This window comes from Panthera leo, chromosome B2 (assembly GCF_018350215.1).
Source record: "Panthera leo isolate Ple1 chromosome B2, P.leo_Ple1_pat1.1, whole genome shotgun sequence".
Lineage (NCBI taxonomy): Eukaryota > Metazoa > Chordata > Mammalia > Carnivora > Felidae > Panthera > Panthera leo.
This window is the reverse complement of record NC_056683.1, coordinates 50,964,547-50,984,782: the sequence shown is the minus strand read 5'-3', so window position 1 is coordinate 50,984,782 and position 20,236 is coordinate 50,964,547. Positions and strand designations below refer to the sequence as shown.

The following is a 20,236-nucleotide window of genomic DNA, read 5'->3' as shown; positions in this document are numbered from 1 at the left end:
CAGCAGGAGCCCACATCACATCCTCAGAGGTTCAGAAGCCACTTTCTGGCCTTTGCATGAGCTCATCTGACTTGAGCTCCTAGTTTCTACCACAAGTCAGCTGACAGGCCCTCCTGATGATCTTTTCCCAAGAAGTAGGTGTGGACTGTGGACAGAAAGGTGATGAGAGTGGCCAGGGTAGACACAGACCTCTCCATCTGGCCACACTACCCAGGAATCAGTCTGGAACATGCTGTAATTAGGTGTAACACCTCCTTCCACCCACCACATGACAAATCCATTCCTTGCGGTTCTTGGAAACTGAAATACCAAATTTCTTCCAACTGAGTCAAATTCTCTGGACTCTAGAATTACAGCCTAGATAAGGAAACTCTTCAAAATAATGACAAGCCAAAAAAAATGTTTTTTCATTTTTAAAAATATTTCATCTTACTTCTAGGAGTTCAAAGTATTTTTACAGTAGACACACATACATACCATTAGATCTTCTAAAATACCACATGCAATAGTAAATTACCATTCCTGTCCACTAAATAATACCCAAGAGAAAGTAAATGGACATCCAGGAGTTTCTTCTATGCATTTACTAAGCTCTGGCCCATGATCTCATCATCCCTCATAACTATCACATGAAGGAGAGGACAAACATTTGTAGCCCTATGTTCTGGGTAGGGTTCCAAAATAGGCTAAATCCCCCTAGACTTCCGTGAACAAAGAGAAAAGCCTTCAGCACTCACTCAATCCTTACCTAAAAGAACCCACTGCTTCTGGTTGTTCCATGGCACAGCAAGGTCATGGCTGAGATTTCTGTCATCATTGCTAAGAAATGTTTACCTTGCTATTCCTGACCCCCTTGTGTAAATATCAACTACACTTATCCCCAGAATGTCAAGTCTGTGGTATAGACTAAAAAGGTATTCCTTTTTAAGGAAATCCCAAGTCCCTACTTACTATAGTACAGAAGCTGCAAATTCTGGCAGAGAGGATAATGCACTGGAAAGCTGGAAGGAAGGTTCGATGCGCCCCTTTTCACTGGAAGCCCCTTGAAAGAGGCAGGAGGAACTGTGAAAACAAGCTTATTTTGCTATTTTACCAGCATCACTCATCTTTGTCCATCCCAGAGAAGTTTTATTAAATGAATAGTTTTACTTTCCCTCAAAGACGTGAGCTATTTTTTTAAAGACACATAACTTCCAAGTTCCTCTAGAAAAATAAAAATTCTGCAAGTGTTAGCCTTTCAAAGCATGAGCAGAAGATGATGAAACTAAAGTCCATGGTACAGTACACAAATAGTACGCGTTCGTATTACTCGGAAACACAGAACGCCAGGGCTACCAGTGTTCCTGCAGGTTCATGTTTATAAACTTGATGACCATATTCATCTGAAACGCAAAACGAACAAACTCTTGCCACCCATAGCACATCTGGCTATTCCTCCTTCCCCTGAGTCAATACCTACATATAATGCTTGCCGTGTCTTAGTGAGCAATTCACAAGCTGAATGCAGGCACATGCCACAGTCAAGGAAAAGATGTCCCCCCAAAAGGAGGTAAATGCTTTTTACTTGGTGTTACACAAGTATTACTGAAGTGCCTCAGAAGATCAGCGCAGCAGAAAAGGTAGCACAGCAGAAAGAGCACTGGACCCAAGGGCAGGAATGCCCAGGGTGAACATCTTTGACAAAGCCATCTCCCCTGTTCATCCCCAAGATGCTCTATCATTTCCTCTGGCCTAGACCACCATAGTGGGTTCCTGGCTTGTCTCCCTGACTCTAAACCCTGTGCTCTGGAATTACCTTTCTAAAGCAAAGATCTAACTGTACTGCACCTCTACTTACACACCATCCATGGGCCTCCTCTGCCTCCAGGTCAGAACGTACCTCCTCAGCAACACTGTCAAGAGCCTTTCACGATCTGGCCCCAGAACCCTCTCCAGGCACGCTGTACTGTTCAGGTGCCCCTCATTCTAGCCACCTGGAAAGGACTGGTTTTGGCAACAGCTGACATACTTTGTCCTTCCTTCCAGTCAAGTGTGAATGTCACCACCTCCAAAGTCTTCCCTCAGCTCCTCAGAGAATGTGAGACTCCTCAGAGCTGCCATGAGCTTTCTGCAGAGGCTCCCTCCTAAGCATGCACATACTGCCGGGCCTCCTCTGGCCCAGGCAGGCCCACAGGTGGTAAACGCACACGTGGAACTGGAGCCAAATGCCTACTCCAGAACTGACCTTGACCATGTTTCCTAAACAAGATTCTTAAGTAAGTTTCTTAAATAAGTCTCAATGTCTGCATTTGCAAAACTGAAATTCTAACAGCTAAAGCGTGTTATTCAGTTTGAGAGAAATAATTTATGTAGAGTACCTAATTCGATGTTTGGAGCTTAGTAAAATCTCAATAAGTGGTGACTATTATACTTCTTATTAATAGGTACTAAATACTCAGTATTTCTTAATCAGAGAGATTTGGCCCTCCACTAACCCAAGGCAAATTACAACTTCTCCAGGTCTCAGTTTCCTCACCTATAAGGGGGTGGGGGAATTGGGGGCAGAGAGAAGTAGGAGAAGGGGGGTTGGATGAACACATAAGAGACTCACAATTAAGTGCTAAACTGTGCAACAGGATACCTGAGAAATGAGAACGGTTTCCTTACCCTGACAAATGCGTGGGTCATCACTTTAAAGGGAAAGTCCTCTCTTGGACTCCCTTCTTCCTCAGCTTTCACTTAAATTATTTTTATTCCAATGTTACTTAAGTATGTCTAAACATAAAACTAGGTATGCCCTCCCTGCGCCTTAGCTCTTACAAAACTATAAGGTGAACCAATTAAAAAATCTGACAAAAACCAATAAAAGAGAACGCTAATCTGACGTGACAAATGACAATGACACAATTGGACAGGCATCGCATGGCTGCACATACTGGTACAGCACTACCTCGGAGCAGGCTCCTGGCAACTCTGCCTGCCTGCACCACCGTGAGCTCTGTGACCCCTTCGGCTACCCACCACTCTTCTCTAACAAACGGCTATGAAACCTTTGCTCACGTAACTTCCAGCTATCATCTGACCCAAACACGTGATTTCTGCAATAAGCCCACATCTGTTCTTTCCCCCTCAGCTAGAGACAATTAAGGGAGTGCTCAATCAAACAGAGATTATGGCACTACTAAAACCTTATGGCACTACTCATCTGTAAGTTCACCTAGATGTATGGAACCTATGAGTTTTTAATTATTATTGAAAAGAGCATTAAAAATTTAATTCTGGTTATAAAAAATGACTTACAAACTCCCAGGAAAACGTGTACCAACTCTGGGTTAAGAAACATTGTTTTATTTGGAGGGAAATAAAAAAGGGGCATCTCACCACAGTAACTGCAAAACTCTTAGACCTCATATATCTGACTGTTAAGTGCTTTGCGTGCACTTACAGAGTAACCATACAAACCAGGTACTAAGACAACAAGTGAGGAAACCAAGGCTTGAAGAAAGTATCTAAGCGATGGAGCAGCATGTGAGCTATGTGACTGCAGCATCCGTGGTCTCTGCTCCTTGAAGACAAGCCCAAAGAGCCTTGGTCCATGAACTTGTGAAGAACGGCTGTCCCACTGAAGTGGGACATGGCAAGTTTAAGACAAAAGGGACTTATTCCAAGTAAGAATGGATATCCTCTTAACAGATTACAGTTTGAGATTTGAAGTCACAGTCAGAAATTATGTTTACAATGCCAAAAAATTATTTCAAAAAGATATGACTGTCAAAGATTCCCAGCACAGAAGAGATAGAGAACAAAAACTGGTAAGAAAAAACCACTGAATTCAGAATGACTTTATCCCATGACGAGTTTCAATAGATTGGTATATAGTAGACGTGAGACTGCAGGAAGGGGAATCACGATGGCTGAGAAACGGGGGCAGCTTACCCATGACAGCACATGTGAAGACTCATTCATGCAACAAACATGTGAGTGCCTACTATGTGCCAGCCACTGCCCCAGGTTCAGCCATGAACAAAAGCATCCCTGCCCTCGTGGAGGTGATGTACTAGTTGGGGAGACAAAGAACATGAGTAAAATAGGAGGGGCTAAATAAGCACGTAGATGCAAGTAAGCAACTCTAGAGTTTGGTAGTAATAGGACTCTAAGGGCTGGGAAAAAATAAAGCAGGATATGAGAAAGAATGATGGGAAAGGGGAGATATTTGAGATAATGTCATCTGGCAATCATCAAAAGATCAACTAAACTCTAAATAAGAGTAGGTGACAAAATGAAACTTGGTTTTATAAGCTATATGGGTTCAACAGCCTTTACTCAAAATATGTGCTGCCTATTAGACTAGGCTCTGTACTGAAGCCAGAGAGATGGCATGAAGGTATCCAAGAATCCATGCACCTTGAGGGGGAAATTGACAGTGTCAGAAACACTAAGGAAGCACAGAGGGGAGCATAGGCTCTTGGGGAAGACAAAACAGCTTCACCATATCAGTGACCTTTAACTTCTCAAGCGGCTTCCAACTTAAAGCAACCAGAGACTGTGCATCTAACCAGCTAGAGTCTTGAAAAAGGTCACTCCCAACTTGAATATTCTCTGACTATATTAGAGGTGGATAGATGCCAGAGCCATGATATGCTTAAGAGAAAGAGGCAGAGGAGAAAGATCTGTATCAGGCGAGGCTAAATTCCTTCAACAGACAAAAGCTGTTTACTGAGCAGGACCTACTGGGTGCCAGGCTCTATGCTCACAAGGATGAGCAAAAGCATGCCAGCATCTCAGGAAGTTAGAGTCAGACTGTCTCCATTACTAGGCATCCCAAAGGGATGGAGCCGGGAGGAAGTGAGAAGGAGAAGGTGGATGGGAATGGGATGGTGAGCCTATCATCCAGCTGGGGTCAGGCTACAGATGAACGTTCCAAGCCTTCCCTGCAGAACAGCAGCACTGAGAGGCTACTACAAGGTGGACCCACTGCCGAGGATGGGGATGCAGGCTCAGCAAAAGTTTAGATTAGGTAAGTAACCACCAAGCTAGCTGTCATGCCCCCTCTACCTCATACTCACCACATCTGTATTCAAGTCATCTACCTCCCCATAAAGTTGTGAATAGCTCATAGGAATCATACCTTCTCTAATCTCTATATTCCTAGCAACTGCAAATGATGAAGGGTCAGTAAATGTTTGACAGAGACCAGGCTTAATGACAGGAGTAAAATAGGAGGGGCTAAATAACTGAGATTTTAATGGGTGTGAAAAGCTGAATAAGCCAGATTCCTGCTAGGTGTCCAAAGCTGCTGAACAGGGGCGGGGCGGGGGGCAACCAGTGACTCTGCATCTAACCACCTGAACAGCCTTGATGGAGTCACTTCAATTCTGAGTTTCAATTCACAAAATGAGGGAGCTGAAGCAAATCTGAGCTTACAAACCTTTCAGTAGAAAGGAGACGGCTTTTCATCATCCTGAACCGTGAACAATGTCTGTATCTTTGCTTTTGGGGTATGGGGTGCGGCCTTCCCCCTTGTCTGTGCTTCCAAACAAATTACAGAGAAGAGAACAGCCAGCCAGCAAGACCGCCACCACAAGGGCCCAGGAGGTCTGTCAGCAAAAGAGGGCCCCTGGTGATGGGGCAGGTAAGGAGACAGAGGTTAGAGGAGGGGTGGGGGTAGGGACAGCAGGGAGCAGTGCTAATGAGTTATGCAGATCTCAGAGGGGAAACAACAGCCCAAGGAAAGGACTTCTACTTTGAATGAAATATCTGTGCTTTCAAGGTGGTTGTGCACGTCTGGCTTATACCCATCCAGGCACCCAGACACAGTAAGTCATGAAGAAATCATTGTTAAACAACCTAGAAACTCTAAAACTAATTTGGGAGCTGTAAGAGCAATAATTACCCATAAGCAAGACCACCTTTAGCCTCTGAAAAGCTTGTTTATTTATACTGTATCTACAGAGTGCTATCAGACTAGCTTGAGCCTCTGAGAAGTTTCCAGTTAGGATTAGTATGAATACCTAACACTTCCAAAACCCATAATTTCCCCTTACAAAGCTGAATTCCCCAACATTACAGGAAAACCCACAAACTTTGCAGAAGGGAGTAAAAAGCCAATCCAGTCAAAGGAAATCTTCCAGTTCTATAAAAACAAACAAACAAACAAAATACCACAAAGAACACTGAAACATTTCTAGTTAAATAGTTTTTCACTCAATCTTTAATAACTTCATGCTGACACACTTGAAAAGTATTAAATAACGTATTCTGTATTTCTGGCAATAGCAATGCCTAAAACTTACTTACAACTTAAGGCAGTAAGTGAGCTTATGCCTTTCAAGTCAAATTTGAGCAAGCTCAAGGCCAGACAAAGCCATGCGTCTGAAAATGCCTGCAAAATAATAAATGCCTGAGGGAACTGTACGGCTTTTTTGCTTCTAAGCTAAATAAAGCCTGGGGGGCTTTGCAAAGATCCTAGTGAGGATAATCCACATGGTTACACAGAGCAAACCATCCGATTCCACATGAACCAAGGAAAGTTAATCAAAGAGAAAGAACACTTTAAATATTAAGAAAAACACACCGTTCTGCTTTTTAAAACACTTGGTCAGCGCTGAGGAACGCCATCAGGTCATTTTAACAAGCCAGAACATTTGACTAGCGAGCGTCTCTGTGACAGTCCTGTGTTAACTAAAGGACAAGAAAGATATTTGAGTCCCAACGCTCAGGCCTCACGTCCTCCTCCCAATTCCCAGCAGTCTAGTCTCCCTACTTCCTGCACACCTTTGGATTACTGCACACCGACTTCCTGCACACCCGGGATTTGTGATACCTTCTTCCTTGAGGGTTACTCAAGCTAATTTCCTCGGCAGCAAGCTCGAAGGTTAAAAGTTCGCAGTCCCAGACCCTCCGTTAAAGCTCAATCAGCATGTGTCTCCTGACAACAAGTTTAGCCGCACCAGACTGATTAATGTATGTAAACAACTCTGAAGAGGTAACGCATCACTGCAAGGATAGAAGTCAGCAGGCTGAAGGTACGCGCTCCGGGAGAGGCGGCTGGCAATGCTGGCCCGCCGGGCGCAGCCTCTACTGACGTTCACAGCGGCTCCTTCCACGCAACAGGTCCACGCAGGCAGGGCCCCAGCGGCGGGCACCTGGGCACCTGCCCACAGGTCCCAAAGCATACCTCTCCTCCTGCCCGATATCCTCCAGCTCACCTCCCCTCACCTCCAATTCCCAACCGGCCCTGGAGCCAAGGCCGGCCAGCTCGCCAAACTACAATACTTTCAAGCACTGCCCACCAGCGATAAGGCCCCGGGGGCACATTCCTCCGAACATGCCTAGTTAGTGCGGCTCACTTGCGCGCTGCCCACCCGGGAAGCGCGCCCTGGCTAGTGGTCGGGGAATGCAGTGCAAGGAAAACTGCCCTGAGAGCAGATGCCACGCTCTGTCCTTCCACCTGGGAACAGCCCCAGCCACCTGGCTCCTCACCTGCCCGGGTACAACTGCCAGTTGTTTGTACTTAGACGTGCATCTAAACTCCTTACCAGCCCAGAACGTTTCCTTAGTCTCACAAGCTCTAGTGACTACTTGGAAAATATCAAGTCGCTCGCTTTGTATAAAATGACAAGGAACTTTTAATGCGAGGGGAGGAGGGTAAGGGAGGAAGAGGCAGGTGAATACAGGTAGTGGTGGTTCTGCGGGACGTGGCGACGGGATCTGGAGGTAGAAGAGGGATAGAGTGTGGAAGGGAGGTGACCACGGGAGAGAGGAAGGAGAGGGCTGGCCAGGCTCGGCCGAGTTCCCCCAAAGGCGGCGCGCAGGTGAGGCCGGACACTCACCTCGGGCAGCTCGCGGAGCTGGTTGGCGTCCAGCAGCAGCTCCTCCAGGCTGCGGGCGTAGCGGTAGATCTCCTCGGGGACATAGACCAGCGAGCAGTGGCGCTTGTCGATCGTCTCCACATGACGGTTGCACCGCCACAGGGGGATGCAGTGGAACATCGCCGCCCCCGCCGCCGGGTCCCGAGCCGCGGAGACCCGGGCTCTGAGCCCGCTCCGCCCGGCGGCTCCGCTCCGCCCGCTGCCCAGTCCGCACTCGTTGGCTCCCGTGCTCGCTTGCTCCACGCGCCGGGGTTCGCGGTCCCAAACGCTTCCAGGAACCTCGGGCGGGAGCCCCAGCCGAGTCCCAGCGCCCCCGCCCGCCAGCCGGTGCGTCCCCTCCCACCTTCCAGTCGCGCCGCCGCGGCCGCTACTGCCGCGCGGAGCTTCCTACTCGCGGCCACCGCGCGACTGAGCATGCGCGCCAGTGGGCGCGCGCGAGGGCGTATCCCGGCCCGGGGGATGCTCCGCTCCGGGTTTTCCCGGAGACCTGGAGTCGGAGAGGGTCGAAACCTGCGGACCGGGCGCTCTCGGTCCCCCAACTCTGGCTGGGATTCCGGGAGCGTTCGGCCCTCTGAGGAAGCCTGACTCCAATGGAGCTTGGGGTAAAGATGAAGCAGAGGAGAGGTGGCCTGAGAGGAGCAGAACAACTTTGATTTTTAGTTACTTAACTCGCTCTCGTCTCCTCGCTCCCCTTCCCCAAAACAACTTTCTCTTCCGGGGTCAGGCAGGACCGCCCCCCGAAGCGTACCTTGCGCGCCTTGGGCGCCTCAAGCTACGAGATTCGGTGTGATTTTGAGGTGCTCTGGCTGCCAGCAGGAGTGAGCGGACCGCCCTCCGCCCTGCACCGGGCCTGGCCGTGCCCTCTGGTCCGCGGGCACCGCCTGCAGGCTGTTGTAGCCTGGGCTCACATCTTCAGCATTGTTTTTATACAGAGTAATAGGAAGTCCCTCTCCCCTTACCACCAAAAACATATGGGTCAGAGAGTTTGTAAGATTCTCCTAGATATGGATGCACCCCATCAGGAGTCCAAACTCAAAAACGAAGTAGCTAAGGTGAGTTTCTGTGCCTGTTCTAGCCAGGCAGTTGATGGCCCCTGGCGACTATTCTGGGCTAGTGAGGAAGGACGAACGGGGGAGGTGGGGCAAATTGACGGGGCTGTTAGGTGAACATCCTCCATCCAGCTCCTATGTTTCTGCACCAACACCCAGTATCTTGCAAAGGGAGGTTGCAGCCCAAGAAGGGATAGCAGGGGAGGACTCAAGAGGCTCACTACTGGATAATAATGACCATTTGCTCGCCCCTGATTCATTCCCACGGACTAGGACCAGAACCCTGAACTTCTCCCTATCTCCAGATAACGCACTGGCTCCTTTACAAAGGCTTGCCGACCAGATCAAAGCCAATCACATTGATGGATTGTCTTTTGGGTCCTACTCTGATTCCCCTACCCCTCCCCCCCCCCCAGCTGCCCCCTTGTCCTCACACCTTCCCTTTCAAGATTCCACCTGTGGCCTCTGCCAGACACCACCATGTTCTCTGGCTCCAAGTTGCCAAAGCTAAAATCAGGAGTCATGAAATCCACTTTTCTGCAGAAACTGAAAGCTGAGCATGCTCAGTGGCGAAGGAAAATTTTGGTTTGAAACTAGTGCATACTACACAGACTCCCAGTTTCAACTGTGCACAGGACAGTTTCCCACGGGGTTAGCAGGGAGAAGAATACTTCATCATTTCTATTCCTGGCCGAGGGCTTCTTTCTTCCCAATCAGTGAGGATGAATCTGAGTACCACTTTGGTTTCTATCCTAACATTATCACCACCTTAACTGTCTAAATCCCGTCAGTCCCTAAACTGCATTGCCCTACCCACTCCACCCTCTCTTTTGTTTGTCCTGGTGTGATTTATACATTCCCAGCAGGTAAGGAAGGCCACCTGGACTTTGAACCTTAGCCACTCTTCCTTCCTTTTCGTGTCCCAGAAACCCACTTTGTGCCACCTTTAGTAGAAAACTGGTTACTGCCTGAGAGACTAAGTCTGGATTGGTAAGCAAGTCACTGTCTTTGCAAGTTTTCTAACTGCTTACAAAAGCAACAAAAATGAAGAAGGCTCAGCTCCTTCATCTTAATCTTCTGTTGACTTCAGAGATTACCACGCTCCGTTATTTTAATAAACACCAAGTATGTTTTAGAGATATGGCTGGTGTTTTAAAAAATTCAGACCTCAACTACTATTCCCTGTGTGCCTCTCCATGACACTTAGACTTGCATTATGATTTGCATTTCCCTGGTGGCAAGTGATGATGACCATCTTTTCATGTGTCTGTTGGCCATTTGTATGTCTTCTTTGGAGAAATGTCTGTTCATGTCTTCTGCCCATTGTTAATGGGATTATTTGTTTTGGGGTGTTGAGTTGTATCAGTTCTTTGTATATTTTGGATACTAACCCTTTATTGGATATGTCATTTGCAAATATCTTCTCCCATTCCATTGGTTGCCTTTTAGTTTTGTTAATTGTTTCCTTCACTGTGTAGAAGCTTTTTATTTTGATGAAGTCCCACTAGCTTATTTTACTTTTACTTCCCTTGTCTCAGGAGACATATCTAGAAAAATGTTATACAGCTGATGTTGGAGAAATTACTATTTGTGTTCTCTTCAAGGATTTTTATGGTTTCAGGTCTCACTTTTAGGTCTCTAATCCATTTTGAGGCTCTTTTTGTGTATGGTGAAAAGAAGTCCAGGTTCATCCTTTTGCATGTGGCTGACCAGTTTTTCCAATACCATTGGTTGAAGAGACTGTCTTTTTCACGTTACATATTCTTTCCTCCTTTGTCGAAGTGTGGATTTATTTCTGGGTTTTCTATTCTGTTCCACTGATCTTTGTGTCTATTTTTGTGCCATTACCATACTGTTTTAATTACCACCACTGTGTAATATAACTTGAAATCTGGAATTATGATGCTTCCAGCCTTGTTCTGCTTTCTCAAGATTGCTTTGGCGATTTAAGGTCCTTTGTGGTTCCACACAAATTTTAGGATTGTTTGTTCTAGTTCTGTAAAAAATGCAGTTGTTATTTTGATAGGGATTTCATTAAATACATAGCTTGCTTTGGGTAGTATAGATATTTTAACAATATTTGTTCTTCCAACCCATGAGCATGGAATGACTTTCCATTCTTTACATTGTCATTAGTGTTTTATAGTTTTCAGAGTACAGGTCTTTCACCTCTTTGGTTAAATTTATTTCTAGGTATCTTATTGTTTTTGGTGTGACTGTAAATGGGATTATTATCTTTTTATTTTTTTTTTAAGTTTATTTATTTTTTGAGAGACAGAGACAGAGCATGAGTAAGACAGGAGCAGTGAGAAGGAGAGACAGAATCCAAAGCAGGCTTCAGGCTCTGAGCTGTCAGCATAGAACATAACATGGGGTGTGAACCCACGAACCTTGAGATCATGACCTGAGCTGAAGTCAGACACTGAACCAACTGAGCCACCCACGCGTCCCAGGATTTTCTTAATTTCACTTCCTACTGCTTCATTATTAATGTATAGGAATGCCACAGATTTCTATACATTTTTATATCCTGTGACTTTACTGAATTGATTGATCAGTTCTAGTAGTTGTTTTAGTGGAGTCTTTAGGGTTTTCTATATACAGTACTGCCTAAAATGTGAAACATTAGTCTGGTAAGAGAGAAAAAAATGAAAAAAACCTGTGAATTGGAGACTAGGGGACCGATTCTTTATCCTGAAGAGTTTTAAGCTTTCCTTGTTGATATAATTTCTAGCACTATTCCCCCATATACAAATATGAATTTGACTCAGTGTAAACTAAATTTAAAAGATCGCTTAAATTAATTTCTTTTGGAATGGTGCATTTCACTCCTTTTCAATGTGAACAATTTTTCACAGACTCTGGGGCTAAAGAGGTCTGATTTTGAACTCTGGCTCTGCCACCTAATAGCTTTGTAGAATTGGACAGTTTGCTTAACTTTCATAAGTCTGTTTTATCATTTCAAATGAGGACAATGCTCCAGGTGTTATTATCAGGATGAAATGAGGTGATGTAAATACAGTTCTTAGCAGGCTGTCAGGCACACATCAGTTGCATCAAATATTCACTAATGCACAGTCTGAGGCAGCTTTCAGGTTGGCTTTTGTCATTCCCATCTCTTCATTGGTCTATACAACCAGCCTCTATCCTTGCTTCTCTTAGATCACTCACTTTGGGGAAGCCAGCTGCCATATTGAACAGCCCAGTGGAGAGGTCCACATGGCAAGGAATTGAGGACTGCTGACACCAGCCAGCAAGGACCTGAGACTTCTTGCCAAAAGCCATGTGAGTGAATAATATTGGAAGCCAATCCTATAGCCCCAGTCAAGCCTTTAAATGATGCAGCCCCAGCCAGTAGCTTAATTACTACATCATAATACACCCTGACCTAGGACCACTCGATTAAGCTGCTCCTGGATTCCTAACCCTAGGAAACTGTGTGGAACAATAAATATTTGTTATTTTAAGCTGCTAAAATTTGGAGTAATTCATGACAACACAACAGATAGCCCCATTAAATGTGTGTATACTATGCACCGGGCACTGTGCTAGATACAAAGAACCAGATAGGTAGTACCCTCATCAAGCTTATACTCTAAGGGTAGGAGAATCATAAATGTTCAATTAATGTTCTTGTGGTGGTGGTCGTGGTTGTTCTATCAGTAATTTTTTGAGCCTGGTTATTGTCATTAACTTTTTTAAAAATGGAAGTCCAAAGTGATACCTGGTAAGATGGGACAGAATGTGGATTCAGAGGTTTGATCATGTGAATTTGAAAGTAAGGCACTACCACCTATCCATTAGAATGATGACTAAAAATAAAAAGATTGACAGTCTCAAGTGTTACTAAAGATATGGGCAACTGGAACTCCTGCATTGCTGGTGGGAGTGTAAAATGATAAAACCACTTTGGGGAAACAATTTAGAATTTTTTTATAAGTATATACCCACCCTAATGACCCAGCTATCCTACCCCCTTGGTATTCACACTCACACACAAGAAAATGAAAGCACATGTCCATTCAGAGGCTTGTTGACCAATAGTGATAAAAGTTGTGTTAATTATAGCCATAAACTGGAAACAACCCAAATATTCATCAACAGATGAATGAATAAACAAAGTGTACTGTATCAAAACAATGGAATAACAACAATAAAAAGGAACAAACTAATAATACATGTGACATTGTGGATGAATCTCAAAAACATTATGCTGAGTAAAAGGAGCCAGACACAAAAGAATCCATACTGTGTGATTCCATATACAAACTAAGATAAAGTGATACAACCTAGATCCATAGATACCTGCACCTAGGGGTTGGGAAGAAAGTGTAGGGGAAAAGATTGATGGCAAAAGGCAGGAGGGAACTTTGTGGGTAATGGAATATTCTGTGTCTTGATTGTGGTGATGGCTGCATGGATGTATACATTTATTAAAGCTATCAAACTGTACACTTAAAATGGGAAAATTTTTATTATATAAAATTGTTCTTTATGTGTTCTCTAATTTTTCCTTCCAATGCGTTTGTAATATTGCATTTCAGACTCAGCTCTTTTTTAAATTTTTTTTTTTTAACGTTTATTTATTTTTGGGACAGAGAGAGACAGAGCACGAATGGGGGAGGGGCAGAGAGAGAGGGAGACACAGAATTGGAAGCAGGCTCCAGGCTCTGAGCCATCAGCCCAGAGCCTGACGCGGGGCTCGAACTCACAGACCGCGAGATCGTGACCTGAGCTGAAGTCGGATGCTTAACCGACTGAGCCACCCAGGCGCCCCTCAGACTCAGCTCTTTAATTCATCTAGGTTCAGTTTAAACATGATGTAAGGACTATATCTAACTTCCTCCCACCCTCACCCATGGACACACCTGTTATTAACAAAAGCATTGTTTCCTCATTAATCTCCCGTGCCACCTGAGTCACAAATTTAGTGTAAATATATATATATGGAGCTTATTTTGGGATATATTATGCCTCTGTTTTTCTGTGTCTCTGCTAATACCACAGCATATAATTACAGAAGTTTTATTTGATATCTTGATATTTAGTGGAGCAAATTTTTTCACCATGCTTTTTCAAGAGTAGTTTAGCTAATCTTTCTTCCTGATACTTTTGTTAAATTTTAGAAATAAGCTTCTAAAGTTTTAAATAATAAAAAAATCTGTACGGATTTTAATTAACATGTGAAAATCTATAAATTTGTTTGGGAGAATTGTCCCCTTCATATTACTGAGTCTTTTTTTTTTTTTAATTTTTTTTAACGTTTATTTATTTTTGAGACAGAGAGAGACAGAGCATGAACGGGGGAGGGGCAGAGAGAGAGGGAGACACAGAATCTGAAACAGGCTCCAGGCTCTGAGCTGTCAACACAGAGCCCGACGTGGGGCTCGAACTCACGGACTGTGAGATCATGACCTGAAGTTGGCCGCTTAACCGACTGAGCCACCCAGGCACCCCTTACTGAGTCTTTTAATCCATGCTCAAGATCTATTTTTTATTTATTTAGGAATCTTTTTTTTTTAATTTGTTTTAATGTTTGTTTGTTTTTTTTTTTTTGAGACAGAGAGAGACAGAGCATGAACGGGGGAGGGTCAGAGAGAGAGGGAGACACAGAATCCGAAGCAGGCTCCAGGCTCTGAGCTGTCAGCACAGAGCCCGAGCAGGGCTCGAACTCATGGACGGTGAGATCATGACCTGAGCCGAAGTCAGACACTTAACCGACTGAGCCACCCAGGCGCCCCTATTTAGGAATCTTTTAATGTAACTCATAAAATTTTATTACTTTCCTTAAGAAGTTTTATATATCTTTTGTAGGACTTCTTCCTAGATTCAATTAATTTTTTATGCTGTAATAAATGGTATAACTAAAATTTTATTTAAACTTTTAAAAAGTAAATAACTAAAAATAAAATAATGCATTAATAAAAGTAGTTTTAAAAGTTAACAAATAAATATACAGGTAAATGTATTTAACAGGCAATTGTAAATTACTTCTAGGACTAGGAATCATGTTGTGTTATTTATTTAATGTCTGCTATTGTGCCAGACACTGGATTAATTTTCTGGGGAGACAAAAAGGAATACGACATAGCTTTCAGTCTTACTGAAAGAATGGCAGTTATCAAGAAAATTATAACAATCATAGTAATATTTTTTCTTAACCTATGGAATCTAATCTTTGTCTTATAAAAAATTACTTGAGTGCCCTCTGAATTATTTATGTGTCAGCCAAATGGGCAAATTAAATCTTACTGTATGCAATGCTGGATACTAGGAAGAAATTTGCAATAGAATCTCAAAGCCCTCAGGGAGAGGAAGCACTCAGACCCCAACCTCTGCTTCTTCAAATTTGAATTTAAGGACATTTTCTAGAGATCATTTTCTAGAGATCATGCTGTAAGGGAAGGACACCCAAACCATTCAAGAAACACAAGAGCCTACACGATCATATGGGTAAATCGGTTTATAATTCAACAATCTATATAATCAGAAGCAAAGTTGCCACTCTAAGACTTCTGTGATTTCTTCTTGCTAGTAAATTAAAATTCCATCCCCTTCTATCCCTGGCTCTTTCTGTGGAATGTTTAGCTCATTTACATTTAATATAATTACCAGTTAACACTTGAATAATATGGTGGTTAGAAGCACTGACCCCTGCACAGTCAAAAATTCATGCATAACTCTTGACTCCCCAAAAACTTTACTAATAGCTTACTGTTGACCAGAAGCTTTACTGGTAACAGTAAATTAACACATATTTTGTTTTAATACATATGTAATACATTTTATATATAATACATATACGTATATGTATAAAGTAAGCTGGAGAAAAGAACACGTTATTAAGGAAATCATAAAGTATAGGAAATACATTTATAGTACTGTATGGTAAAAAATCTGCATATAAGTGAACCCATGCATGTCAAACCCATGTTCAAGGGTCAACTGTATTGCTATGGTTGAATTTAAGTCCGCTATGTATTATTTTCTTTCTGTTTGTACCATCTGATTTTTCATTCTCTGTTCTTTCTTTTCCACCATCTTTTGTGTAAATAAATAACCACATTTCGTCTATAGGCCTTCTAGGCTCTAGTAGCTACTCTATGGATTACAATATGCATCCTTAAATTTTCACAGTTTACCATGAAAGTATATACCAATTCATGTTAAACATAAGACTCTTGTAATTATCCAGGTCTATTTGCCACCTCTCTGGTCCTTTATGTTACAGGGTTTTTTTGTTTTTGTTTTTGTTTTAATTTTTTTTTAAGTTTATTTATTTTTGAGACAGAGAAAGGCAGAGCATGAACGGGGGAGGGGCAGAGAGAGAGGGAGACACAGAATCGGAAGCAGGCTCCAGGCTCCAAGCCATCAGCCCAGAACCCGACGCAGGGTTCAAACTCACGGACCGTGAGATGGTGACCTGAGTCAAAGTTGGACGCTTAACCAACTGAGCCACCCAGGCGCCCCTATGTTACAATTTTTATATGTATTACATTTACCTATGTTACAAGCTTCACAACGAAATTTTATAATTTTTTAACAGTCCTATGTATTTTAAAGAAACAAGAGGAAGAATAGTCTCTTATATTTACTCACATGTTTACTCTTTCCAGTGTTCTTTATTCCTACCTGACCTCATTCCTCTTACCTTTTGGTAAAGGTCTGTTGACAGAAGATTCTTGGTTTTCTTTATTATAAAGTGTCTTTATTTCATCCTAATTTTTTAAGCACATGTTCAGTGTGTATCAAATTTTTATTATAATTTTTTTCCTTTCAGCATTCTAAAAATGAACAACTTTCTTCCAATTTTTATTGTTTCTTATAAGAAGTCAGCAATATTTCAAATTGATGCTAAGCTGTATATAATGTATCATTTTTCTGTTTGCTTTCAAGATTTTCTCTTTACTTTTTTTTTTAATTTGACTATTACATGTCTGTATTTATCCTGATGTGAGTTTACTAAACTTATTGACTCTGTAAACTTATCTTTCACCAAATTTAGGATATTTTCAGTCACTGAGTCCCTAAAATTTTTTTGCCCAATTTCTTCTTTTTTCCTTTTGATATTCCAATATTACAAATGTTAGACTTTTTGGTGGTCACCCACATGTACTTGAGGTTCTGCTTTGTCCCCATTGTTTTTTTTCTCTCTGTTTTTCAAACTGAATAATATATATTTATACAGCTTCACATTTACTGGTTCTTTCTTTTATCATCTGAAGCTACTATTAAGCCCATATGAAATACAACTTTAGATAGTGTATTTTTGTAGTTCTAGAATTTCTTTCATTGTTTTTTATATATACAGTTTCTATTTCTCTGCTGAGATTTCCTATTTGCTCATGCATTAAGAGTATATGTTCCTTTGAGCTCAGAGCCTGAAGCCTGCTTTGAAATCTGTGTCTCCCTCTCTCTGCCCCTCCCCTGGTCATGTTCTGTCTCAAAAATAAATAAAATGTTAAAATTTTTTTTAAAAAGAGTATATGTTCCTTTATAAACCAAATATAGTTATAACCCCTGCTTTAAACTCCTTGTATACTAATTCCAACATCTGAGTCATCTCAGTGTTGATTTCCATTGAATGCCTTTTCTTTTAAGTGTAGGTCACATTTTCTTGTCTCTTAATATGCCTGGTTATTTTCAAATGTATCCTGGACATTATAAATGATAAAATCTCTGGATTATGTGATATTACTTCAAAGGGTATTATTTTTTTATTTTCTTTTAGCACACAGTTAGCTTGGATGAAATCAAACATCAAACTCTTATGTCCTAGCCTCTTCAGGCTGCTATACCAAAAATACCATATACTGGATAACTTACAAGCAACAGAAATTTATTTCTTATACCTCTGGAGACTGGAAGTCCACAATCAATGCACCACTAGATTCAGTGTGAGGTGAGGACCTGCTTCCTGGTTTATAGATGTTTTTCTTAGCACTGTGTCTCCACACATTACAAAGGGACACAGGAGCTCTCTGGGGCTCCCTTTATAAGGACACTAATCCCTTTCATGAGGGTTCCACTCCTATGACCTACTCACCTTCCAAAGGCCCTACTTCCACTTTGGGGATTACACTTCAACAATATAAATTTGAGGCGGGGGGGCACAAATATTTGGCCTATGGTATCTTATTTTCTCTGTGGTGGATGGCAACTGAAATTTTGTGTTCTGTTATTTTATTCTTAACTGTGCTACTTCAAACAGAGCTGCACATGCATAATTAAGGGGTAAGCCAGAGATATGGGTGGAGTTTATATGCAGAATTTGGAGTTAATACTCTTACTCAATCCCTTCTTAGGTTTCCCTCTCTCACTTCCCAACTGAAATGGTCACTCCAACTCTGATCCGCTCCAACTCAGACCAGTTAGATTGCTATAAAAATTGGCTGTTTTAATTTATACTTTAAATTTTAGTGGTTCTATGTAGTAGAGTGTCTATGCTTGTCAAAGACATAATAACAGAAAACTCACACCATGTTATTCCCTCCTTCCAAGTGTACAGTCCCCTTCAGTTCCTGCTTGCTTTTGGTCACCCTCTAGCACCTTCAGATAGTTTTTTTTGTTTGTTTGGGTTTTTTTGGTCTAGGATTTTAATTGTTATCTGCAGAAAGGTTAGTCTTATAGTAACCACTTAGTCCTTACTCAGAGAAAAACACGATTCCTTGCTTTTTATTAATTATAATCATTATTTCTTTATTCAGTTTCACAAATTGTAGTAGTATGTGGAAAATCCAAAATTTCGTATCACATAGATTTTAATCTACTCCTCCATTCAGAGAAGTTACAAGTGAGCAGCTTGACTTTCATTTGCTTTTCTATTTTTCTCAGTCTCCTAATAAATGTGCTAATGATGAATCAAATATTGAGCATCATTTCGCCTTGGTGGAAATGGGCCAAACACTAATCTGTCATGTGCTGTGGTATAAAGAACTCATGATTTTGCATTGAATTCTTGCATCTGCCACTATTACGGATTAGATCATAGGTGAATCATATTAACTCCAATATTCATTTCTCTATTTCTACAAAAGAGATGAAAACTGCCACCCTCAAAAAGCTGATGAGAAGATTTTGGGTTAATGTAGTGGAAACAGCTTTCCGTACTGCAGAAAACTACCCATTAGGCATTAGTCATTGTCAGTACTTTTTCTCAGTTACCAGCTTAAAAGAAAGCCTACCATGTGGGAAAACAATATAGTGGATTGGTAGAAATGAGACTGTAAAAGTATTTCAACGTGAAAGAGGGTGCACCAGACAAACCAATCAAAACAAGCACCTGCAACTGAATTCATCTTTTTCCAGGCCACTGCTTCACAGCCTCTTTTTCCAATAAAACAGAAAACTTGTGAGATGAAGCCTAGAGGAGGCTTATAATTATAGCAGTCTTTCCTCAGGTTCCGGAAATGCTTTACATTCATATAATGCTTTATAGACCAAAAGAGCTATTAACACACATAATCTCAATTGTCCAGAATGTATCTTTTAGTCATTTAAATATACACAGATGTCCTTTCCCCATTGTATATTCTAGGCTCCTTTGTTGTAAATTAATTGAGCATATATGCATGGGTTTATTTCTGGGCCCTCTGTTGTGTTCCATTAATCTACGTGCCTGCTCTTAATGCCAGCACTGTACTACTTTGATTACTTTAGCTGTGTGATATAGTTTGAAATAAGAAGCTTGTTGCCTCTAGCCTTGTTCTTTCTCAAGATTGCTTTGGCTATTTGGATAGCCAAATAGCCAATTTTGGCTATTTGGGATCTTTTGTAGTTCCATACATATTTTAGGATTGTTTGTTCTATTTCTGTGAAACATATCATTGGAATTTTGGTAAGGATTGCATTGAATCTATAGATTGCTTTGGTTAGTCATTTCAACAATATTAATTCTTTTAATCCATAAACAGAGAATTTACTTGTGTTTTCATAAATTTCTTTCATCTACATCTTATAGTTTTCAGTGTACAGATCTTTCACAACCTTGGTTAAATTTATTCCCATAAAATTTATTTTATTATTTTTGATGCAGGTGTAAATGGGGTTGCTTTCTTAATTTCTCTTTCTGATAGTTCATTGTTAATGTCCAGAAACACAACTAATTTTAGTCTATTCATATTATATCCTGAATCTTTAGTGAATTTGTTATTAATTCTAAAAGTTTTTTGATGGAGTCATTGGGATTTTCTATATATGATATTATGTCATCTGAAAATAGAGACAGTTTTGTATCTTCTTTTCTGATTGGGATGCCTATTATTATTATTATTATTATTATTATTATTATTATTATTTGCCTAGTACCTCTGGCTAGATCATTTAGTACTGTATTGA

General features: G+C 41.7%; 1 protein-coding gene and 1 long non-coding RNA gene across 3 annotated transcripts in view; one reads left to right on the top strand and one right to left on the bottom strand.

The window, feature by feature from the left end:
* The window catches only part of LRRC1 (leucine rich repeat containing 1), a 132,373-nt gene extending 124,213 nt beyond the window's left edge, over nucleotides 1-8,160 (bottom strand). Inside the window, exon 1 of one of the 2 annotated variants that reach the window (XM_042939076.1) lies at nucleotides 7,812-8,160. In XM_042939076.1, the coding sequence (XP_042795010.1) occupies nucleotides 7,812-7,970 (159 nt within the window). In that variant the 5' untranslated portion in view covers nucleotides 7,971-8,160. The remainder of the gene's footprint in view (nucleotides 1-7,811) is intronic. The other variant, XM_042939077.1, reaches the window with a different exon arrangement.
* Nucleotides 8,161-8,336: 176 nt separating this feature from the next.
* Nucleotides 8,337-20,236, top strand: part of LOC122219048 — a 60,418-nt gene continuing 48,518 nt past the window's right edge. Inside the window, exons 1-2 of the long non-coding RNA XR_006202238.1 lie at nucleotides 8,337-8,902; nucleotides 12,062-12,184. This is a non-coding gene — a long non-coding RNA (uncharacterized LOC122219048). The remainder of the gene's footprint in view (nucleotides 8,903-12,061; nucleotides 12,185-20,236) is intronic.